Source organism: Phycodurus eques, chromosome 2, assembly GCF_024500275.1.
Source record: "Phycodurus eques isolate BA_2022a chromosome 2, UOR_Pequ_1.1, whole genome shotgun sequence".
Lineage (NCBI taxonomy): Eukaryota > Metazoa > Chordata > Actinopteri > Syngnathiformes > Syngnathidae > Phycodurus > Phycodurus eques.
In genome coordinates, this window is record NC_084526.1 from 42,057,836 (window position 1) to 42,082,595 (window position 24,760).

Below are 24,760 nucleotides of genomic sequence, written 5' to 3' on the forward strand. Positions count from 1 at the left end.
AGGGAGCGAGAGGGAGAGAAAAAACAACAAGAGAAACCCATTGATGAGCCCCATGTTAGGTGGTTTACAGTCAGTTTGATCCCCCAGTCAACAAGGTCAGGACATCCGTGGCAAGCAGGTAGGTCCATGGACATGTGGAGAGAGAGAGAAAGAGAGAAAGAGAGAGAACAAGGGAAAGACAAAAAGACATATAGAAAAAGACAATGTTAGTGGCTTCTAGCAGCAGAGAAAATCTCACGTCTTCACTCCTCCTCCATTACTCCACAGGGGGTGGAGATGCCGTGTCATGCAAGAGACCACTTGTCAAAAGACCAGTTATCCATGACGTCACACGTTCTGGGTAGCAAAAGGGGCAAGTTCTCCAAACGGGACCACTAGTAAACAAATCTTCCATGTCATTTTACTTTAGAAGTGGCTACTTGTGACCTTCTTAAAAAGGGACAGACTGGGAACTAAACCTCCAACATCAGGTTTGTAGAAAGGCATTTCCTCACAGGTTTGTCTAAAACATTTGGTCGGGGTGTCTGAGTAAATTTGCACAACATGATGGCTAGCCTGCTAGCTGACATCAGCGCTATCTATCAATTTCTCCGTCAAAAGAGGACACGTGTGAGCCATTAATCCAAGCAATAGTTTGTCAATGTTCATATTTTAACTGTGTTTGAATTTCTACCATGTCTTGTTTTGAATCAACTTACCTTTTAAAATGTAAAATTACAACCGGAATTCTATCTCCCAAGCAATTTACCTCATGCAACATCTTTTCGGCTGACACTTCAAACATTGAAACTATGACAGTAGGGAAGAAGACTAAAGTCGTCATTCAAACCATTTAGCCTATTTTCTCAATTGTGCTACTTTGGTTAATTGACGTGTTTATTTACTTGGGGTGTGATCAGAAAAGCTAAGGCTTTTGCCACCCACAAATGTGTGTGATGCCATTGTGGAAAGGTCTCTTGATGGGTACACTTCTTCTCTCAGAATATGAGAAAACAAACAGGCGCGTACCCGAAGATGCGGCGCTGTCGGGCGCACTGTCAGGATCTTGGGTCGTCGTGTCGCTTGGTCGCTTGCGGGGGCCAGAGATGAGAGCAGCAAAGGGAGGCGGTGGCGGGGGCATGAGGATCCTGAAGGGTCCAAAATGTTCATTAACACCAGTGGAGGTTCAGGAAGAGGTACAGTAAGGAGAACTCAGAAGGACAAACCTCTCGACTGTTTTGTCTTGGATGACAGGAGAAGGAAGCGTGGACTCTCGAAGAGCAGGAGCCTCCTGGGAGGAGCTGGTTGGCTAAACACAAGCCCAAAATGTCTATGAAGAGCTTTATATAGTCCACCCAAGCATTTCACAAGTAAAGCTGTGCATCTATGGAAGGCTCCCTGGGCACATATGACTCTGTTCTTAATCCGGGCCACTGGGCATTTACCTTATATTTTAACAATTGGTGGCTTACTAAATACTTTTTTGCCCCACTGTACATTTTTTTAAAAAACAATAGGTAGCCCGTGAGCACCAATGTTTCCTCAACCCTAACTGATGTTTGAAGAGTGTGTTAAACCGTTATCCTAATGAAGTCTGTGCAACGTCCATCACATCACATTCAGAGTGAGTGCAGACTCTACATCTAACCTGTTCTTCCTCAGTGACTTCATGGAACTTCTGATTTGAACTTCCTGCGTCCTGCTGAGCGTGTAAAGATCCTACAGGGTCCGCTGTGTCACGGCTACCAACACCCTTTAACACAAAATACCCCACGCATTTAGAATCTTTACTGTATTGTCAAACAACGTAAAATACGGCTGGCAATTGTATTGGGTAATCATACACAAATGCTACAAACCTCTTTTACATTAAAAACACATTTTCACAAGCGTTATTTTATAGGTGTAAAGGTCAAGTGAGCACAGCAAATATGAGCAAGAGAGAGCAATGACCTGTAGTTTTATTATAGTCTTAACAAGTAAAGCTGTGCATCTATGGAAGGCTCCCTGGGCACATATGACTCTGAAAAAGAGATACTAGTCACCAAATTTCAAAACTATGATCATTAATAATCATAGCTAATGTCAGCATCAGACTAGTGCATACTTGAAAACATTTGCTTTCACCCTATTTGTATCGCATTATGTTAAGAGGACCAAAGGACTGACACCACCTTTTCAAGGTTAACAAGCCAATCTTAGGTTTGAAAAATTAATAAATCAATGACATGCAGAATCAAATCAACGTCAACTGAGTTCCACTTTACAAAGTTCTTGGTGTGTTTGATTAATTATTATCCAAATGTTATGTCCAGTAACGTGTTAACCGATGTATTCATTAGTAGTCCAGTGTAGTGGTGGCTTAAATTAATTGTTCATTGATTGGGTAGATGAGAGGCAAGTCTCATCTATGCGCTGCAGTATTTTCACAAGTGGGTAAATTAGCAAGTACTGAAAAGACCAAGGTTAACATAAAAGAAGTCCATAACAACCGACTGTAAAAGTTTGAATCTTTGCGATTACCTCCACAATATACGGATTTGGTTTCCGTGGACACACCGGGTACTGAACCATTGCCTGAGAAGATGGAGGGGTTGTCGACATGTTAGAATGACTTGGGGGACCATTTGCATTACTCCAATAACCACCGGCTCCTGGGTACGCTGAATAGCCTCCAGCATACCCATTGGCTGGGTAGTTATACCAGGATGACTGGCTAGAGTAATTGCTATTAGGTGGAAATCCATGAGCTGCGTATGCTGAAAGGAAAGTATAGAATCTGGTGTTAACGGCGTCAGTCACATACATCGGTAACAGCCTGTGACCAACCTACAGTTGACCACTCACTAAAGACAGGATGTGGGAAGTGTCATGAGAAGAGTGAAACCTAAGGTGACGTTTAATATTGTCATCCCTGTTCGGTCAAAAAAAGTGAAAGGAAACTCACATTGAGTTGAGGCGGTGGCCGTGTACGACGACTTTAGGCGAGCGTGCTCGGCTCTCACCTGTGGATGGAGATTTATAATAAAAAAAAAAAAAAAAAAAAAAAAAAAAAGAGATAATTAACAATAAATGGACAAAAGCAGAGTTGATCAACAGTTGAAATGTATTGTGGGTAGGTGCAGAGCACCCAGAACCTATCTCTGGAGATCGGGTGGTTCACACTACCGCTGTTTCTCTTGGAGGTGGGTATCAGTGATAACTATATGCTTCGATAGCATCACCTTCTTAAACCTCCGTACAACTCTCATTCAGGTTCAGAGAAGCGATCAACTTACAGTTTCTAACAAACTCTCTGTGAGATGCTTGGCTCCCTCCAGTCCCGCTACGTTTGGGTGGCTGTAACAAATTAAATTGTTAAGAGTGTGATGACAGGGCCAAAAGGAAAAATGTATCAAACAGCTTCTTTTCTATGTAATGCCCGTTCGGGATCGATAAATGTTTTGCAAACGTCACCCCCACCCCAAAATTTTTTTTTTGATAACTATTCAAATCAATTAGTCAATGCACACCATTATTGGCACCCATGAAGTTTAATGTGGAATGTCTTCTCAAGAAAATCAATCAAGTGAAACACTTTTCCATAGAGAACTTGTGCTTGATACAAAACAGCACATGATTAACTACATTTTATGGAGAGATGAAACAAAAAGAGCTTTTTAGTGATGCACACAGACCGACTGCGCAATGAAGGCTTTAAGGCAAAGAACGCCCTGCCAACAGTAAAGCATGGAGCAGGATCCATAATGCTATGGGGCTGCTTTATTACATCTGGTACTGGAGGCCTTGACTGTATCACAAGTATTGTGAAAGAAAATTCTCAAGAGATTTTAGATCGAAGTGTCTCCGGTGTAAGAAAACTTGGTTTGAGGCGAAGATCAGGCAAGACAAAGATCCAAAGCACAGAGAAATGGTTGAAAAGGGGGAAAAAAAAAATGGACCGTTTCAAAAATGGCCAAGAACGAGTCCTGATCTCAAGCCAATTGGAAATATTTGGGTGGAGCTGAAATCTGCCATTGGGGAAAAAGCTCTGCAAATGTTAAAGAGCGGAACACATTACCACCTGAGAAGTGCAAAAAGCTTATAGATGGATACAAGAAATGTTTGGAGGCTGTCATCGCTAGCAAAGGGTGTGCAAGGTTTTTTCTTCTCTTTAAAATTACAATATCTAAGTTGAAACCTGATGATGACATAACTTTGGTACATTTCCATTTATTTCTGAAGATACTATACAGGTTTTGCAAAAAAAATGAAGGGGTGCCAACAATGGTGAGCACGACTGGCCTTCTAAAGTGCCACTGTAATGTGAACTCCGCTACAAACCAGGCATATACAGTATGAGCATGTAGTAGAGTAGGGCAGGGTTTCCCAACCATTATTAAGAAAATGTATATTACCTGATATAGACATAAAGCGGTTCAAAAGACTCCCGTTTGGACGCCTGTTCAATGTAGCCAGAACCTTTGCCCCTGAGGAAGACTCGAGCCCCCGTTTCTGTCTGGATGTGACCCAAGTATGTCCCTCCTGGACCTTCGACGTTTTCATTTACGTTGAATGATGGCATCGACTGTTCTAGGCCAACAAATATCTTTGTGTGGACAAAGTTCTATGAAGAAAGAATTACATTTTCAACACACATTTTGGGTTGGTACTAGAATACATGCAACAAAACATGTCAGCAGATGCAGTAACCCATGGCTCTCATCTTTAGACCAAGGATCTTCTCTCTGCTATTTAATTTGGGAGGTGGGTATCAGTGAAGGCAACATGGTCTTCATTTGACTCACTTTCTTTACCTCCACTTAAAAAATACATCTAGCCTACAAAGGTTTTTCGATCAAGACTGCCTACCCCTGGATGAGGAGCAGCTGGCCGATGCCCCTGACTCTGTGTTGAGCTGGTATTAGGTGTTTGGATGACGGGCCGAGGAGGCTGTGGGTACAGTGTGAGCGGCGGAATTATGGGCATTGGTTGACCTCCCGAAGCCGCAGAGGCCCTCAACATATCCTCAGCGATGATCTCTTTTATTCTCGCGACAGCTTCTACGTTTGCAGAAAAGTTATGGGAAAAACATCAGTTGGCACAAAGAGACTTTGTGATACTTAATTCTTTATAATAAATACATGTATCGTAGGAGGAAGAAGTATGTGAACCATTTGGAATTTCTGCATAAATCAAATGTAGCATGATCATCTAAATCACAAGAATAAAGTCTGCCTAAACTAAAGTTTAAGCAGACTAAAGTCTGCCACACAAACAATTACGTTTTCAATTTATATTTCAATTGAAAATAATGTAAACATTCACAGGACAAGGAGGAAAAAGTAAGTCAAGCCTCGGATTTCATCACAGACTGACCCTCCTTTGAGAGCAATAACCTCAACCAAACTTTTCCTGTAGTTCCAGATCAGAATTTTGGTACTTTCCTCTTAACAAAACTGTTGCAGTTCAGCAAGATTCCTGGGATGTCTGGTGTGAATAGCGTTCTTGAGGTCATGCCATAGCATTTCAATAGGGTTGAGGTCAGTTCTTTACATAGAAACTTGCTGGAAAAGATTACAAATGTATCTCTAAAAGTCTTGATGTTCATCAGTCAACGGTTAGACAAACTGCCTATAAATGGAGAACCTTCAGCAACGTTACTTCTCCTCTCAAGAGTGGCCAGCCTGCAAAGATGACTAAAAGAGCACAGCGCAGAATGCTCAATGAGGTCAAAATGAACCCTAGCGTGTCAGCTGAAGACCTACTGAAATGACTGACTCATTCCAACATCTCTGTTGACAAATCTACCATAAGTAAAACAAACGAGAATGGCTGTTTGTGTCAAAAAAAAAAATGTTGCTCGTTTGAAGTTTGCCAAAGAACACTTGGATGTTCCACAGCATTACTGGCAAACTATTCTATGGACAGATGAAACTAAAATTGTATTGTTTGGGAACAACACAGAATGCCATGTGTGGAGGGAAAATGGCACAGCACACACACCAACATCAAAACCTTACCCAAATGTGAAGCGTGGTGAAATGGGCATCATGGTCAAAACAGGATGGATGTTCCGAAAGGACAAAACACAGAAGCAAATCAACAACAGATGGACTTCAGAAGAAACAAAATGTGTTCGGGAGCGGCCCAAAGTCTTGACCCCAACCCGATTGAGATGCTGTGGCATGACCCCAGAAGAGTTATTCACACCAGAGACCCCAGGGATCTTGCTAAACTGCAACAGTTTTGTAAAGATGAACGGTCCAAATTTCATCATGATTATCGTGCACCTCCAAACTGCAACTTCAGGAAACATTTGGTTTGGTAATTTCTTCCAGAGGGTCAGTTATTAAATCCAAGGGTTCACTTACCTTTTCCTCCCAGTCTTGTGAATGTTTACGTTATTTTCAATTAAAATATAAAACCATATAATTGTTTGCATGGCATTAGTTTAAGCAGACTGTTTATTCCTGTGATTTAGGTGAAGATCAGACTACATTTGATGACCAGTTTATGCAGACACTTAATAAATTCCAAAGGGTTCACAAGCGGATACAAGAGGCCGAAATGAGTTTCCTCCGCAGGGTGTCCGGGCTCTCCCTTAGAGATAGGGTGAGAAGCTCGGTCATCCGGGAGGATCTCAGAGGAGAGCCGCGGCTCCTCCGCATTGAGAGGAGCCAGATAAAGTGTCTCGGGCATCTGATTCGGATGCCTCCCGGACGCCTCCCCGGTGAGGTGTTCCGGGCACGTCCCACCGGGAGGAGACCCCGGGGACGACCCAGGACACGCCGGAGAGACTACGTCCTTCGGCTGGCCTGGGAACGCCTCGGGATTCCCCCCGGAAGAGCTGGATGACGTGGCTGGGGAGAGGGAAGTCTGGGCGTCCCTGCTAAAGGTACCGCCCCCGCAACCCGACCCGGATAAGCGGTAGAAAAATGGATGGATGGATGGGTTCACATACTTTTTCTTCTCACTGGAGGTTAAAGGGTTGGTGATTAAGTGCCACTTACTATTGACCTGCTCCTGGGTCTTTGCCTGGACATGCAAATACAAAGGTCTTTGTCTAAAAGGAGACAAATTAGACACGTCATGGACAACAGGGAAGTTCTGCACACTCTGATCATTACACATGAAGGAACATGTACACTAAACATTTTCTGCTTATGTGGTGCTTGCGGAGACAGCTCAATCCTGCCTGCCTGTCAAATTTCTTGCATAGCGCTATTGGTGTGTTAGCAAAGAACAGTCTCTCATTTTAAAGAGAAACAATGGTGCGATTGTCAAATGCACAAAACACCTACAAATGAAACCAATTTTGCAATATTTTCAAAAGGTTTAGCATACTGCTTGTGTTGGCATCATTACTGTCAAATGTAGCCACAAGCCCTGGTATTGTTAACTTAATCACAGTGAACCCCGTTTATCACGGGGGACACGTTTCTGGCCTACTACACTCAATAGGTGAAAATCTGCAACAGAGAACATATAATAAGCATTTGTTTTTAGAGTTTTGCCCCTGCAATATTCTACAAACACTTTTTTTTTTTTTTTTTTAAAGGATTTGAACAGTGACATCAGCAAGTATGCGTGCGTATAAGTGTCCAAATTTTAGTGCTCTCCCGGAGTTCAATAAACATGCAGTGACTTTCTTTCCCCTCATTCAAGGGCATTACAGTAAGGATATTCAACTTCATTTCTGAAGCACTAAAAAAAAAAAAAATACCTCAGCTCTGCTAGCCATAATAAAGATTCAACCTAAATCATAAAAACCAATAGATACTAAATCATAAATCTACTTCCTCAAAATCTGAATTTTGATAACTATTCATACATTTTGTATTGCGCAAATCTTTGTTAGTTCAAGGGTGAGCTGTAGCCTATCCCACCTGACTTTGGGCAAGAGGCAGTATACGCCCTGGACATATAATTCCCATTGCTATTTTTATATTTTATACTATGCATCCTAGACTATTTTTAATGCAAAAGTTGTGTGTCTGAGTACATACCCTCCAGATTTTTCCCTTTCGACATCAGACATGAAATGTCCTCTAGTTGAGACAACTGCCCCGCTACACAGCCGAATCTGAAATAGTTCAAGAATCATTACCACAAGTAACAACATTTTTACAGCATTTTTCAAGCGCTAAAACGTCCATAACGGTGCACATACCTCCTCTTGGGTTTTGCCTTTAGTGAGAAGGTCTCTGCAATTTAGAGGCACATCATTTATGTCAACCTCAGTGACAACCAGCTCTTCTGTGGGAGCCAGCACTGGCACGCATACGGGGGTCTGGATGAAGTTTTAAAATAAATAGACACATTCATGATAGTATGGAACAAAGACTTGCATAGGATTTAAATAAACATGAAGCAACCTTTGTCAACAATGGTGGGGGAGTCAGAAGTTTCCCTTTTGCCATCAACATGGCATTTATTTTAGCAGCCATGGCAGCGGCCATTTCAACCCCTCCCTGAGGTTCTGGCTTTTCTGCTCCAGCCATTACGCTGCTTTCTTGCTGCGTCAGAGGGAGTGAACTGTTTGAAGCAGACGTGCCGATAACCCCTGAAACACGATGGGCTACATTCCCACTGTCGTTCTGCTCAGACTGGGCTGGCTGATCCCATCGGCTGGTTAGACACCTGAAACAACAATAATTGAAGGATTAGCACCCACCACCTCCCACAAAAAAGAAGGGGAAAAAAAGGACTCAGTCGTACCCATTGTTTTACCACACAAGTCCTGCCAAAAAGATATGTAGAATATGAGGCATTTTACTTGAGTTCTTTACATGCATATATTAATTTGGCCCTATTATTTATAGTTGCCATCGTGCAAACTTCCAACACTGTTGTTTATGGTGCACTCTTGGTACAGTTTTGGCAGGACTTGTGTGGTAAAACAATGGATATGAGACACCATATCTTGTTATTTTTAAATCCTACAGTCTGAACAGGTCATTCCTGCAAAGGAATATATTTGGCACTTAAGACTCCACGCCGGTGAGGTCACTGAAATTATTATTATTACGTTTTATCACACTCCTCAGCCTCCTTGATAAGGTTCATTCAGGGGAAATGTCACCAATTCTGTTCATAACTTTTATGGGCAGAATTTCAAGGCGCAGCCGAGGCGTAGAGGGGGTCCGGTTGGGTGGCCTCAGTATTGCATCTCTGCTTTTTGCAGATGATGTGGTTCTGTTGGCTTCATCAAGTCGTGATCTCCAACTCTCACCGGAGCGGTTCGCAGCAGAGTGTGAAGCGGCTGGGCTGAGAATCAGCACCTCCAAATCTGCGACCATGGTCCTCAGTCTGCCCCAAGTGGAGGAATTCAAGTATCTTGGGGTCTTGTTCACGAGTGAGGGAAGAATGGAACGGGAGATCGACAGGCGGATCGGTGCGGCGTCTGCAGTGATGCGGACTTTGTATTAATACGTTGTGGTAAAGAAGGAGTTTAGCCGAAAAGCGAAGCTCTCGATTTACCGGTCGATCTACGTTTCTACCCTCACCTATGGTCACGAGCTGCGGGTCGTGAAAGAACAAGATCCCGGATACAAGCGACCGAAATGAGTTTCCTCCGCAGGGCGTCCGGGCTCTCGCTTAGAGATAGGGTGAGAAGCTCGGTCATCCGAGAGGATCTCAGAGTAGAGCCGCTGCTCCTCCACATCGAGAGGAGCCAGATAAGGTGGCTGGGGCAACTGATTCGGATGCCTCCCCGGTGAGGTGTTCCGGGCACGTCCCACCGGGAGGAGACCCCGGGGAAGACCCAGGACACGCCGGAGAGACTAGATCCTTCGGGTGGCCTGGGAACGCCTCGGGACCCCCCGAAAGAGCTGGATGAAGTGGCTGGGGAGAGGGAAGTCTGGGCGTCCCTGCTAAAGCTACTGCCCCCTCCAATGGATGGATGGAATATTACCACTACTGACGAAGAACATGTCCTAATTTCAATCAGGACTCCAAAATTTCTTGAAAGAGCAAGTACACTTGTTATAATACACAGACAACATTTCCTGAATTTATAGCTGACCCCCACACATTTTTTTGGACGTATGGAGTACTTAGTAATTCACGACTTATTTTTGTTCCTATTGACTGTTTGAGTGCCATCCTCTGACCGCCATCTGCAAACTCTGTCCGACATTTAACTATAATTTTCTAAAGCTGGGCTCTTGGCTTTCTATGATTAAAGTTCACCAGATTTAAATGTTCTATAGCACATTTATGTACAAATATATGTACATACTGTATATACAAACCTAATTACTTGATGGCACCTATTAAAAGAATTATGTAAAGCAATAAGTCTTTATATAGCTTTATTTACTGTATTTAACTGCATTTATCGTACTTTGGTAAATTATAATACTTTACATTATTCTGTATTGTAACTTTGGACCTAATATTCATTATAGTTTGCAACATGATTTTTTTCAACTTATGATAATTTGGTCATCTCAAGAGTGACCTATTGTTACATGTAGTGACTGGAATTCATTAATTAGAACGTCATTATTATCTGTTGTTTGTTTAGGTGTTTAGCAAGCTTTCCAATGGTACCAGCCTTCTGAAAATAGGATAAAGATGAGGAAGGTCAAACTTGGGAGACTCTGATTCAATAATAAAAGGCCATAACTAAAATCTCGAGCTCCCCCATTGACTTTGTATGTCACAAAAAAATTATAGTGATATTACTGGAATAGTCTTTAAAAGGTGTGGTCTGGTGCTGGTTTTATGTAAATCAATCTTTGAAATTTTACACACATGCCTCATAACATACGTTTAAAAACTTACTAAAAATCAGTCATATTTTATGCGATAACTCGAAGACACGTTTTGGCTGTACCACGCAACACAAGATTCCTCAAACGCTAACAAAAGCTAGCAGGCCAACGAGCAATTAGCTCGTTGGCCCTTGTTACAAAGCACGACTTGACGTGGTTCATAGTCAGGTAAATATAGACGTTAATAGAAACTTACGGCGTTTGCCGAGCCATTCCTGAAGACATAGCAACAGTACGTAAACCTGCATGAGAGTTAAAAGTGTTTGGAACGCCGTTCGACGACCACGGCGTCAGCCATCTTGAGAAGCCCGCTCCCGTTGCCGGCAACTTCCTGTGACGTATTTCCTGCGATGTCATCGTCGCGAGTGGGAGCGAACGGAAGTAAGAGCGGTTGGAGACAAAAAAAAAATAATAAAACAAAACCAAATAAAAAAAATAAAAAACGAAGTGAGAGGCTTGCGGTTGTTTCATTACGCAACCTTCTCCGGGGGACCTCAACAGTTATTTACAGTTATATGCCAAAAACATTTGAAGATCGAGGGAAAGTCCATTTAGTTCAACAATTGGTTTCAAAAAGTGGAAATTATATATGAGTTCACCACACGCAAGTGAAATATTTGAAGCCTTTATTTTTTTTCTTTTATTTTGATGATTATGGCAGAAACACACAGACACACCAAAAAAATCCAGTATTTCACAAAATTAGAGTATTTCATACGACCGACAAAAAGATGATCATAAACACAGACATGTTGGCCTTCTGAAAAGTGTATCAAAGTAATATGCCCTCAGTACTTTGTTCGGCCTCCTTTTGCATTAAGTACAGCATCAAGACGGCGTGGCATGGAGGTGATCAGCCTTCGGCACAGTTCAGGTGTTATTGTAGCCCAAGTTGCTCTGATATTGGCCTTCAGATGGTCTGTCTGCATTTCGGGGTTTCTGTTCCCTCACCTTCATTGTGATTGTCTCCAAAAAGTTCGTCGGCAGCAGGAAGCATGAAGTGCTCTAAAATGTCCTGGTAGACAGCTGCTTGATAAATGACATGGCTCCCCAAACCATTACTGACTGTGGAAACCTCACATTGGACTTTAAGCGGCTTGACTTTTGTGCTTCTCCGGTTTTCCTCCAGACTCTGAGCACCTCGATTTCCAAATGAAATGCAAAGTTTACTTTGATCTGAAAAGAGAAAACTTGGGACCAGTACTTTTTTCTCCTTAGCCCAGCACAGACGCTTCAGACGTTGTTTTTGGTTCAGGAGTGGCTTGACACGTGGAATTCTCCAGCTGGGGCCCGTGTCGTGCGGACGTCTGTATGTGGCGGTTCTTGATGCACTGACACCATGATTCCGAAGCCTACTAAGCCAGACTGAGACCATGTAAAGGCGGAGGAAAACCTCTGTGGGTGTTTTGGGACAATTATCTGATAAGCTTGGGACACAGGGAGCCTACAATGTAGAACTTTCTCATGATATTATGTTTTTGTAAAACACTGGATTTTATTTTTATATTTTTTTGTCTTTCTGCCATAATCATCCAAATTGAAACAAATAAAGGCTGGAAATATTTCACTTTAGGTGTGGTGAACTAATAAAACATACAAGTTTCACTTTTTGAAACTAATTATTGAAATAAATGGACTTTCCCTAGATATAAATTTTTTTGGGCACATACCCGTGTAAACATTTTGTGTTTGGACATATACATACATATACGTATACATATACAGAAGTTATACATATGCATACAGTGTTAGGGATCGGGAAAGAGCCGTTCCGGAATAGAGAAAATCCGTGCGTCACTCCCACTGCAAAGTTTTATAAGCGCCTACAGATTAATGTGAGGAAAGACTTTAAACTTAGTAATGACGGAGGATGGGTTAAAAAAAAACAACAACAAAAAAAACCTGTCCATCGGCAAGTCACAAACGCCTGCAACACGTTTCACAGAAGCTGGGAATGGGGCGAATGCTCCAAAAACACCCGTTGGGAAGATTCATTGTGTAACGGATATGTCCACGTGGGCTCGGGAACACTTCGGCGAACCAATGTCAGTTAACACAGTTCGTCGCTACAGCTACAAATGCAAGTTAAAACTCCACCATGCAAAGCGAAAGCCATATATCAACAACACCCAGAAACGCCCCCAGCTTCTCTCGGCCCGAGATGGACTGACGCAAAGTGGGAAAGTGTTCTGTGGTCTGACGAGTCCACATTTCCAATTGTTTTGAATCCACTTACGCTGCCGTCCAGGAAACGTCTTTTTCAGGGACGTCCCGGCTTATTTCGGCAAGACCGATCCAAGCCGCATACTGCACGTTACAACATCATGGCTTTGTAGTAAAAGATTGGGAGTACTTGATTGTATTGAACTGAAGAGAAGTTAAAAAGGATTTGCAAATCATTGTATTCTGTTTTGATTTACGTTTTACAAAACATCCAAACTTCATTGGAATTGGCATTTGTAAAACATCAAGAGTTTGTCTTATTTTTTAGGGAACGAAGGTAGCAGACAAGTGCAACAGTAACCGTTTTAACAGTCTGAATTATAATGCGGTCGGTATGTGCTGACTCCCATTTAACATGACTTTGAATGTAATTGGTTAATTCTGAACACAGTCACATCCCAGTGAAAGAGGGTGTGCACACTTGCGCAACCGCATTATTTTATTATTATTTCTTCTTCTTCCCTTACCTTCATTGGAGTTGCACAGGTTATGACTTTTGTTTTTGTTTTTTTAGGAACCGGGGTGTGTTGACTTTCTATTTCCACTATACCTGTCACGTTGCTTGGTGAAAATATTCAGGTTTCTCATGAAAGACCTTACGAGAATGTCTCGACACAACCCTATGAGAGGAATACACATGCACAGAAAACATATTTGATTTGAAAGCCCATTCTCAACCATTACGTTAAAGGCCCAAATCACTTAATATACATTCAAGAAAGCAAATTGCCCCCCAGACCACAGGAGTTTCTATCGGGACATTTTCACTACGAGAATTGGGCCATTTCACAACGTGACGTGAGTTGATATAGAATTTCAAGGCTGCGTCTATGTTTCGTTCAACCGAGCAATTTGGAAGAATCCCGTGGAGGTGCACAAATCTCTCAGCATCACTATGGCATATGCCTACCCCAGTTTACCAGAGGGCATAAACGTGAAGTGATACATGAGTCAGCTCTGGTGCAGTTCGTTCACCAGTTGCAGCTGTGCGGCAGTGGGGGGGGGGGGGTGTCATTCCGTCTACATTGTGTATTTGACGTCTGCATCACAAGTGGAACATTTGTGGCACGTGTCTCGGCATGAAAATGTGAGGTTTGCCTCCCGACAGAAGGTTTGCTCTGACAGAAAACAACTTGCGCTAAATGATAACTGAAAGAGGCAGTAACATGAGTTACAGCCACAGACATTGAGTAATTTCTTTTTATTTTTCATTGAATCGTTTCTATCCCCCCGTGCCCTCAGAGCAAGATATGAATCAGACGGAAGAAACAAGTCTCCTGATTGCGTGTACAGTTGTGTCATCAGCGGGAAACTAACATACAAAGTCGTCCGACAAACTTATTCGTCTATGGCATTTGTATACTTTTTAACAAGGAAATATTCTTCATCAGCAATCTTTTCGACAAATATTATTAGTAACCAATCTGAATCCACCCTCGAAGACAAATCTGCTCCGTGGGTCTGTGCAGAAGGATGTTGGACAAGTGGCCAAAATAGAATGTTGTTGGATTGAAATCAATGCAAGATGGCCTCCAGGTGACCGCCTTAAAACAGTGATAGACAATTCTATAACGCACATCCTCCTTCATTAACTATGTTGTTTTCTATACACATGCTCTGTGTGACCACCAAATTCACAGGTTTCCAGATCGCTATAATGGTTGACGTCATTTGCTGCAAATCCAGTGTAAAAGTCTATAAAAATATTGAGATTTATTTGAACATAACCCGACTATGTTATAAAAACTCCAGATGTCTCTTGCAGTTGCACAGTGGGATGTACTGTATAAATATTGTATAAAATAAGGCAGTCTTTTCAGTAGGATAAACCAGATACAAAACAAATCTGTGAGAGGAAAAAAGAATAATAATTTCAAGTCCTACATTTTTTTTTTTTGTTCACATTTCTGCTGTTGTCAAATGTCAAGCGGTTTACAGCATGAACGCAAGAGCGGGGAATTGTTGCTTGCATCCACATGACAACTCCTGATGATCAACGATGACAGCTTATTCTCCAATGCGACAACCCAAATCGCCAGACACTGAGACAGACATTTCTAATATGGTTTACAGTGCAATACAAAAGTCTTGAACTGGTACTGTACTTTTGATAAGAAAATAAAAATGTTGAATATGGTAATGTTTCATATGAATAATAGTGAGAGTTATAGTAGTATCTGAATTCATTAACTTTGGCTTTTTTTTTTTTCTCTCTTCATTTTCTTATTTACCAGCAAGTTCAATTCGGATATTTCATATGGAAAATATGGTAAGTGTAAATACGTGAGCATACAGAATAATATAATTGTTCATCTACGATCGCAATTGTTAGGATTTTTGTCCAGGACGAGATCCCCTCCCCCGTGCCAGTTACTGTATGCCACTTTGATGCGTTTCTGTAGGACACCTGGAAATACACGGGCAATGATTGAAGGGAGGGGGTGGGTGGGGGGGGGGGGGGGGGGGGGCGCAGCGTTTCATATTTCAGCCTCCAGAGGCAGAAGGAACAGTCCTGCCTTGCTGAATGAACAAGGGTGGAGCATGAAGGCGATTGTATGACCTGCCTCGTATTGAACGCCTTCATATATTCGCACCGTGTTTCCGTTCTGTCCTCCGGTGTTGCTGGCTCCTTCAGTAACAAGCAGTTTCTCCTCAAACGCCAAGGTCAGCTTCACAGGCGGGGAGGAGAGCCCGTGCGGTACATGCGGGATTGAAGCTTATTCACGAGGCCTGTCCGGACTCCTTCTCAAGCTACACTGCAAACGCCTGAGAGGCATGAGACGTTCCCAAAGACGTTCTGTCGTGTGTCCACGTCTGTTTTTTTTCTTCTTTTTTTTTTTTCTCCCCCCCCCCCACAGATCTCCTCGGACGAGCTTGTAAGAGCCGGCATAATAGTAGCGCCGCAGCTGCCTGTCAGAGCGTCATTGTTGAGGACTGCGTTTTCTGTACGCGCGCGCACAACACAAGCTGGAGGGCGGCGCCTACTCCGGAGGCGGTCGCAGGCTGTGCAGCTTTCGTTCATCCAGGCCTTTCCAGTACTTGAAGTTGTTGTCCAAGTGCTGCATAAGATTGGGGAGGTCTGCAAAAGCTGGAGACAGTTCAGAAACGTTATTCATCGCCGTTTATCAGATTTTGGGCGTGTATTATTTTGGTTACCAGATTTAGCTACACAGGAGGTGTACATTCAGTGTGATGAGGTATATTCTATAACACAGCAACTATCCATGAATTCATTTTCTATACTGCTTGTTCTCATTTGGGTCAAGGGCGAGCTGGTGCCTATCCCGGCTGACTTTGAACGAGCGGCGCAGTGCACCTTGGACTGGTTGCCAGTCAATTGCAAGGCACAAATAGAAGGCATTTCCACTCACACCTGGGCAATTAAGAGTTTTGATTTGCAACAGTTCAAAATTCATCTCGACCGTTGCGCATGTCTGATCTGCAACCGCATTTCATTTTGGCTTGAGGTTTTTGCTGCTAAAGGACGGTCAGCCGGTTATTCAATCCAAGGGTTCGCTTTTTTTCCCCTCCATGTCCGGTGAATGTTTGTTATTTTCAATACAAATATGGAACCATTTAAATGATGATGTGGCATGATTTTTAGTAGACTGTTTGTTTATTTTGGTGATTTAGATGAAGATCAGACTATATTTGATGACCAATTCATGCGGAAATGTAAGAAATTCCAAAAATCATACTGACATTCATCCCCTCCCCACTGTATTCGTACATAACGTACATCTATATAATAAAAATGTTAAAACATCAGATGTGCCCAGTTGTATCTGCGCTCACTAGATCTTGGATTTTGGATGGAAAAATGTTTGTTGGATTGGGAATTTGAATTCTGTGAGTATCATTAGCGAGGGGCGTATTGATCCAAATAGCGATAATATCGATGCCAAGTCAGGATCGGTATCGGATCGAAAGTAGCGTGAAACTATTGCCCCAGTAGTTTCCGTTTCGCTCTTGTAAGCACCGCTTTGTTTCATCAAACAGGCAACGCTAGATTCGCCGTTTCCGTCTCAGCACGGAGAAGGCACAATCTCGTGTTACGGTGACGCGGCGGCGCATGACTTAGCAGCACAAAGCAAACGAGCTGCCGGTTTGATTCCGCCAGCCCACAAGCAATTCAATTTCAAAGTGAAACTGTCCTTTTGTTACTTTCACCAATTTAAAAAGTATCAATTATCTTAGAGCCTTGATGCAATACATTAATCCCATGGAAATGTTATATAAATTCATACATTTGCTGGAAATGCTTCCGGGAAAGAAAATGGTTTTGTTTCCGAATTGACAGTACATAATAAAGTATTTCATGTTTACCAATAAACGTTGTCCTAATTCTGTCCTGGGTTTCAACTCTTTAATAGTAATAAAATAGAAAACCTCACAAAAACACTTAAAGGTTGTAAAAATGAATTGACATTGAGCAATTTGATAATGCATCTATCTACCTTAATCATTGATAAGTATCGGTATCAGTATTGGAGATACTGTCCTTGTATTTACTTATTTACTTTACTTATCGATATCAAAATATGCAGTATCCCACAACACTAGGTAACCCCCTTTTTTTTCTTCTTCTTTTTAAAAAAAATCTTAATGTTCCAGACCTATTGAAATGCAGAATCATATTGTTCAGGTAAGAGGGTTACAACAAGGAACAGTAAGCCTTTCTTAAGGTACATTAATGATTAAGTTTTAGTATTCACAACCTTACCATCCCAAGCGTCAAACATGTCCGTGATGAAGTAGTCTATAAAAGAAATCTGGGACTTTGGGATGCTACATGTGTTTCTGTCAAACACAGGCATGACCACTGGAAGGCCTTGGCTCTTCTCCTCATCCGTCTGTAACAAAGACAACAGTCGCCATCACCGCACTGTTTTCACACATCAAATTAGGACTCATCACAGTTTCATGGTAAAATTCCTTTCTCAGAAAAGAGGACAATTTCTCAGTCCTGTTAAGAATATGATATTCTTATGGCCAATTACAATGCCTATTAAATGAAACAACGTATTAGAACAGAGATGGGATCAAGTCACGGATTGTGCAAATCTCAAGTCAGTCTCCAGTCGTAACATTCACAAGGCTCAAAAAAAAATAAAAATAAAAAATAAAAATGGATCTCAAAGTTGATGTATTCCATGTACTGTTTTTAACATAAATGTACCCCACTTTAAAATCATTAGCCCTTGGTTCACTCAACTGTTAAAGCTGGAATTTGCCGTTTTAAAACAAATACTAATCATAATAATAAAAAAAACAAAAAACGTTTTGTCTTTAGGACCTGACAGCAGAATAGAATTGAAATTATCTTTTGAAAAATCATCCTCCAATTTAAATTGTAATCATTCTTTTAGAACCGGGCATGGCGGACAAGAATAGCCAATGAGTGGGTGTATAGACGGTAGGCGTGACTGAATAGTATGTCAATCATTTGCTCACGCACATCTCGAGCACACGAGCCTCGCGGGGACACGCGCAGAATCGTGGAAAAGGAGACTACAATGTCGGGCGGATTGTTGACCAACAAAAGCTAAAAAGAAGGAACAGCTCTCTGCTTGAAATGGAGTGTCAACATTTACAGTACAATGGTAGTGTCCTGCAGCAGATGGCCGCATATATACGGGGACTCAAATGAGGCTCGTTTCAATAAAGTTTGAATAACTGACAGGCTAAGCCCTCAATCGTGACTGTGACATTCCCAGGAGGGCCTTGCAAACTGTCATCTTTTACCTTAACATACAAAGTGAAAAACAAATCAAGTGTTTCGTGTCATCATGTCTCAAGTCGAGTCCTGCGTTTTTTAACTCCCACGTTAAGTCAAGTCTAAGTTTTCATCAAGTCACAAGTGATGAAAACAGTGACTCCAGCGGACTCGGGTCCAAGTCACAATGACTCGAGTCCACATCTCTCGCTTACAAACTCTCGGAAAACATTTTATGAAATGTCAATAAATGTGTTTACTTTTCAAGGGAGCTTGATGCAGGAGAAGAAAGTTGACGCTCACGACTCCCGTGTGTATCCGATTTCTTTACGGCTTTTGCTACTTTATTGCGTCATTGCAAGCTACGTAGTCCAATTTTATTTATTTTTAAATAACTAAACTCCAAACCTGGCCAGCGTATGAATTCTTTTGGGCTTGGGCTTTCACATGTATAGCGCTTTTACTCAAAGCGCTTTAACATTGTCTCCTCATTCACCTGCTGACGACACAGCACCACGTAATAAAAGCTTGAGCCTTAAATAAACCAAGGTACAAAACGGGTTCATGGTTGTTGTAAACTGTAAGCCACCGAGTATAGATTTCGAATCACCTGTGAAAAATACTCCTCGGAAATGCGTCCGGCCCATTCTATACACAGCTCCAGAGGCCTGCATGGATTGGAGATGTCCGCACACTTAATCAGCATTCGCTTGACAAGGATACGATTCTCAGGGGACGTCAAAATGCTTTTCAAAGACTCCTCGTCGTTATTTCCCTGAAAACAGACAGATGACATGCGTCAAAGAGATTTCTATTTTATTTGATTTTCATCAAATAATTCAACGCTCAATTTGCATATGTTGTGTAAAATGGCAAGAGAAAGTAAGCCCTTGATTGTTTGCCCAAATCATTCTTGCCTTAAAAAGACCAGACAAGCTTCAAAAAGTCTGCGCGAGGGCATTCCACACTAAGACGGGAAAGATGGTAGAGAGTTGTAAAATTCTCCCCTCGCACAGATATACGTGTCCATGGCAACACCAGATTACAAGTCAGCTGAATCTCTCTTTATTTCTTGTTTTAAAACTGCATTATTTGGACCAAGACCGTGTTCGGCTCACCCCGTTCTCCTCCAGAGCAGCCAGCGGCTTGTTGATGCTGTTGACAAATTTGTTGACATGCTCAAAGTGTTTGGTCATCTCAGTGGCAAGCACCATGTCGATGATCGCCTGTCGTAGTGTTCGATACTCATTCCTGGAGAGGCGGAGATCACAAAGTAACACGGAAAGCGAGCGATCCAATCCGACTGCAGTGACGGCGGCAAATCACATGACTACCCAGATGATGTTAACAAACACACACGACTTTGACAACCTGAGACTCATACGGCATCAGAAATTTGGGGTTTTGAGCAGAACGAGCGCAACGTAGGTTTCAATTGCCATCTTAAATGACAGCGGAAGCCCTAAATTTACAATTCAACAGGAAAAAAACCCACTTCAAAACATTCACTTGACAGCACTCCGTTTGTAAATCACAGCTACTTCTTGGATACTGATTAAACGAAATAAATTTGCTCCACTTATTTGGGGGCAAATAAACAAATTGTCGTTGCACATGCAAGCTTATCTCCGCCAACGCTGTGGTTTGGTAATGTTCTACAATACTCACCTTTGAACTATCCATCCACCCATCCATTTTCTGAGCCGCTTCTCCTCACAAGGGTCGCGGGAGTGCTGGAGCCAATCCCAGCTGTCATCGGCCAGGAGGCGGGGCACACCCTGAACTGGTCGCCAGCCAATCGCAGGGCGCGTACAAACAACCATTCGCACTCACATTCACACCTCCGGGCAATTTAGACTCTTCAATTAACCTAGCACGCATGTTTTTGCATTATTTAAAAAAAAAAAAAAGATTGAACGGCATTTCTAAAGAAAGATGATTTGAGATACGAATGCTTTGAGTTACGAGGGTGGTCACGGCATGAATTAAACTCAAGGGACCACTGTAATAATCAGTTAAACAACCTTAACAAGTCAAGGTGACTGATAACTGATGAACTGCAGATGTTGACAGATATTTCTGGTTTGTGATCAGTTATGTGTAGTGTGTTCTGGTGTACCTTTCAATGTTCTTAAAGATGTTGCACTTATCATCTCGGGTCGTGATCTGGAAGGCGAGCGCTGCGTGGTGGCTCTCCAGCACAGCGGTGTCGTTGTACAGGATGGCCAGCTCGCTTCCCGCGTTGCACAGGAAGCTGTTGGTGCGGCCCGGGTGGTCCACGTCGTGCACGGTGGCAGCGATCAAGGCGGCCACCTCATCAATGGGATCCAAGCTTTGCTGTTAGAACAAGCCACATGCAAAGCGGAGGAAATATGAACACAGGATGTTCCTTTGGAGGAAACCACCGGGCTGCTATCGAAAGTAAAAGTGAACATGCAAGTGTAACGTAAACATGCCACATCCCACTGTAAACAGCTATTAGCTACGGGGTGCATTCACTTTTGGCTCACAGGTTGAATTGTTAAATATATTTTAAAACATGCTGAACTTGACGTTTAATGACGAGACGTTTAGGAGGAATACTGAACATCTCCAGAAAAACGTTTAAACGAGTTTACTTTTAGGAAAGGAACACAGAGTAACCAATTGTACTGTTATTAATACGCGCAGGTTTTATATTCATGAGGCACCTCCCTTTTTGGTATTATTATACTTTGTGTGTATATCTTTTAAAAATCAGGTGTTTATAAACCAATACAGTGCATCAAATCAATCATCACAATTAAGAATCATAAATACTTGCTATAACAAATACTAAAGCTAAAGCTAATGAGTGTCCGGGCTCGCCCTTAGAGATAGGCTGAGAAGCTCGGTCGTCCGGGACGGGCTCAGAGTAGATGTAGCCAGACGACGTGGCTCGGGCATCTGCGTAGGATGCCTCCGGGACGCCTCCCCGGTGAGGTGTTCCGGACACGTCCCACCGGGAGGAGACCCCGGGGACACCCCAGGACACGCCGGAGAGACTGTGTCTCCTCGAGATCCCCTCGGAAGAGCTGGAGGAAGTGGCTGGGGAGAGGGAAGTCTGGGCTTCCCTGCTAAAGCTACTGCCCCCGCGACCCGACTTCGGATAAGCGGAAGAAAATGGATGGATGGATGGATGGATGGATGGATGCAAAGCTAATGACTTGAAGCTTACCGGTAATAAATATTTGTGTCAGTTAGTCTGATTATGAATTTATTAATATATTCATATCTGTTTTTACCCATAGAATTGAATGGAAATGCCATTAATCCATTGCAGTCTCTCAAAATAACCAACGGTACATGTTTTGTTTTTTAAAATAAGAAAAATAGCACTTTATCGCATTTTACTTTATAAAAACATACATTCTATTTCATTGTTTTTACTGTAAAGAATTCAACAGTTCACGATTCAATTCAATGGACATTGTGCTGCTCCTTCTGGTGTGTGTGCCTTGGCCAGCTGCCGACAGTATAATACAGGTACACGGATATACATGCAGACGGTCACAGCTTCGCAGAGGATAAAGAATATTTGCCTGTGAGTATTGATATATGATCTGTATGTGTTGCTCAACCGAATGTGTACAAATACCTGTTGCTTTGAGGGTTAGAACAGCGCAACACCAATGCTATTCGTTAGCCCATCTATGGCATTCTGTTGACATTGTTTGTTAGCATTAAGCTAAACAGACTTATTAGCCATGCTGTAGCCATGTCTTTGTTTAAAATAAACAAGGTGTAATTCTCTGTGTTTTATGTTTAGTTTGAACGTATAGTTCAACTGGGCGTGGCAATGAACAGCTTAGAGCCTCTTTTTTTAAAAGAATCGTTCACTATCTGTCAAAATGTTTCTTCTTGTGAAGTGAGTTGAGTCAAGTTCCTTCCACCGTTCCTTCCACCCCCCCCCCCCCCCCCCCCCCAAATGATTATCAAAAGTCAATAGTGCGCATTACACATAGGTATAGGAGAAAATGACATACACATTTTATAAATGTATGCCGCCATCTAGAGGTTATGAAAAAAATGTACACTTTCATTCCACTATGCCACCGCCCCCTAGAGGTTATGAAAAAGTTGCACACTTTTATTCTAGTATGCTCCCTAGAGGTTATGAAAAAGGTGTAGCCTACACTTTCATTCCAATTGTGCTCATAAGTTTACATACCCAGGCACAATTTGTGATATATATATATATATATATATATATATATATATATATTTTTTTTTTTTTTTTTTTTTTTTTTAAATATGACTGATGATTGAAAAACAACCACCAATAATTTCTTTATGGTTATGTTTTCTTTAATGAAAATGCTTTTCTGAAATGCTTGACATTTTAATTTGAACCCCATTAAAATAAAATTAAATGTGTTTCGCCTGGTCCTTCATGTTTTCTTAAAAGAATTGTACACATCTTAAACATTCTGCCTGGGCAAGCAAACATATGAGCACCACTGTGTGTTTTCTCATTTACTAAATAAAAGAAGGACTGTGAATTTCAAAATAAGAGCAAGTAAATAAAAAGAAAGTATTATGTGTTCAAATACAGTGCTTAACTAACTAAAACCTAACAAAATACAGATAATACTTCATGTTTTGATCATATGGGTAGAAGCAAAATCATGCATTGCAAAAAATGCATTATACATAGGCAGAAGGGTTTTCCAGAATGTTTAGCTCAACTTTGGGGGTGCGCATTATACACGAGAAATGACGGTACTTCTTGGGTACAAATTACTATGAAGGGCTACCAGTTTGATACACACTTCTAAAATAACAAATTTGCGTAAATTACCTTTAATTATGTTACCATTAATAATATTCATCTATGTGAAGAGACTGGTCGTGTGAATGATTTCTCACTGTTGTACACCAACAACCTAATAGTAACTTAGCATGCGGTTAAACTAATACTGTAATAATGACATTTCAGAAACTGCTGATTTATAGGAACGTGATGTATTGTGGCATTGTCAGGATTGTTTTCAGGCTTGTGAATTTACCTTAACTCTCTCCTTGCACAGGAAATACGCGGTGGCATGCAGGACATCGGCCGCATGGGAAGAGTTGTGGTAGGAGTTACTGGAGTGGTAGTTGGCTTCAATCACTTGCAGCCAGGAGCGCAAAGTGGCCTCAGGGCAGTTGAGGTACTCACAAACCCCAAAGCGAGAAAATATCTTTAAACCCAAGAAGGTCAAAGGCCTGGAATGGGGATATACAGCATGGCAATATCTGACCCTCTCTCTGTATTAGACACAACAGCATCATTACAAATGGTTGCCTCACCGTTTCAGGGTCGCAGCTTCTAAGTTGAAAATGTCAAAGTCCCAAGAGTCCTCACTCTCCATGGTCTGAGCTACACGAGGGGGGATGTCGTTTAGGGAAAGAGGAGTGGCCAGGTGACTGGGGATGTGATGGGGCTCTGAATGAAAAGGAAGAGACAAAAAAAAAAATAATGTGTCTTGTACTGCTCTTGTATCTTACACAGGAAAACATATTTGAAACAAATAATGACCTCACCTCTAAACCACATTTGATTGTTTCATAACAAACACATTGCAACTCACGTTTTGTGGAAAGGATGCATTCATTTCCCGACAATCTGCGTAAACCGTCCTGCAAACGATGAAAAAGGAGATTTGGTAAGCCAGCATGTACGTTCTCGGAGCAGAATTCATCTAAATTTGAGTGGCGACATTTCACTTTACACAGGGAAACTGGGATTGTTTTTCATTTCCCGACCCACTATGTCATATGGCTACAAAAATTAAACAGATTACATAATCACTAGCGCTTCTGTGACAGCAAGCTATTTTCATGAAAAAGGGGAGTTGGAACATTTAAAGCATTTTGTAACTTTATATCAAGTAGAAAGGGAGGAACCAAGGCGTAGCTTTTCCAGATATTTTTTGTAAGAATACTAGAACACATCTTTGCGAGTGGCAGGTCCCAGAACTGCGATTTTCAGATCATTCTAACATATGAATTGGAGAACAGTGTTGTGAAGAGCCCTGTCAAATTTGAATGATTACCCAAGTAACAAGTACCCGTAACACAA

The 24,760-nt window shown here is 41.9% G+C and overlaps 2 protein-coding genes across 7 annotated transcripts in view; both read right to left on the bottom strand.

The window, feature by feature from the left end:
- LOC133399326 (KH homology domain-containing protein 4-like) overlaps positions 1 to 11,072 on the bottom strand; it is an 11,836-nt gene extending 764 nt beyond the window's left edge. The window contains exons 1-13 of one of the 2 annotated variants that reach the window (XM_061670824.1): positions 10,936 to 11,072; positions 8,337 to 8,601; positions 8,132 to 8,251; positions 7,968 to 8,044; positions 6,972 to 7,024; positions 4,831 to 5,021; positions 4,377 to 4,585; positions 3,258 to 3,318; positions 2,927 to 2,984; positions 2,503 to 2,738; positions 1,628 to 1,732; positions 1,206 to 1,288; positions 1,009 to 1,127 (exon numbers count right to left, since the gene is read on the bottom strand). In XM_061670824.1, coding sequence (XP_061526808.1) covers positions 1,009 to 1,127; positions 1,206 to 1,288; positions 1,628 to 1,732; positions 2,503 to 2,738; positions 2,927 to 2,984; positions 3,258 to 3,318; positions 4,377 to 4,585; positions 4,831 to 5,021; positions 6,972 to 7,024; positions 7,968 to 8,044; positions 8,132 to 8,251; positions 8,337 to 8,601; positions 10,936 to 10,964 — 1,606 coding nt within the window. In that variant the 5' untranslated portion in view covers positions 10,965 to 11,072. The remainder of the gene's footprint in view (positions 1 to 1,008; positions 1,128 to 1,205; positions 1,289 to 1,627; positions 1,733 to 2,502; positions 2,739 to 2,926; positions 2,985 to 3,257; positions 3,319 to 4,376; positions 4,586 to 4,830; positions 5,022 to 6,971; positions 7,025 to 7,967; positions 8,045 to 8,131; positions 8,252 to 8,336; positions 8,602 to 10,935) is intronic. The other variant, XM_061670825.1, reaches the window with a different exon arrangement.
- Positions 11,073 to 15,153: 4,081 nt separating this feature from the next.
- Positions 15,154 to 24,760, bottom strand: part of pde8a (phosphodiesterase 8A) — a 68,143-nt gene continuing 58,536 nt past the window's right edge. For 4 of the 5 annotated variants that reach the window (XM_061670834.1, XM_061670837.1, XM_061670835.1 and 1 more), the window contains 8 exons: positions 24,270 to 24,318; positions 23,989 to 24,124; positions 23,706 to 23,904; positions 20,798 to 21,015; positions 19,797 to 19,929; positions 19,289 to 19,453; positions 17,686 to 17,815; positions 15,154 to 16,050 (listed from right to left, as the gene is read on the bottom strand). In XM_061670834.1, coding sequence (XP_061526818.1) covers positions 15,944 to 16,050; positions 17,686 to 17,815; positions 19,289 to 19,453; positions 19,797 to 19,929; positions 20,798 to 21,015; positions 23,706 to 23,904; positions 23,989 to 24,124; positions 24,270 to 24,318 — 1,137 coding nt within the window. In that variant the 3' untranslated portion in view covers positions 15,154 to 15,943. Of the gene's footprint in view, positions 16,051 to 17,685; positions 17,816 to 19,288; positions 19,454 to 19,796; positions 19,930 to 20,346; positions 21,016 to 23,705; positions 23,905 to 23,988; positions 24,125 to 24,269; positions 24,319 to 24,760 lie in introns of those variants that run through there. The other variant, XR_009768194.1, reaches the window with a different exon arrangement.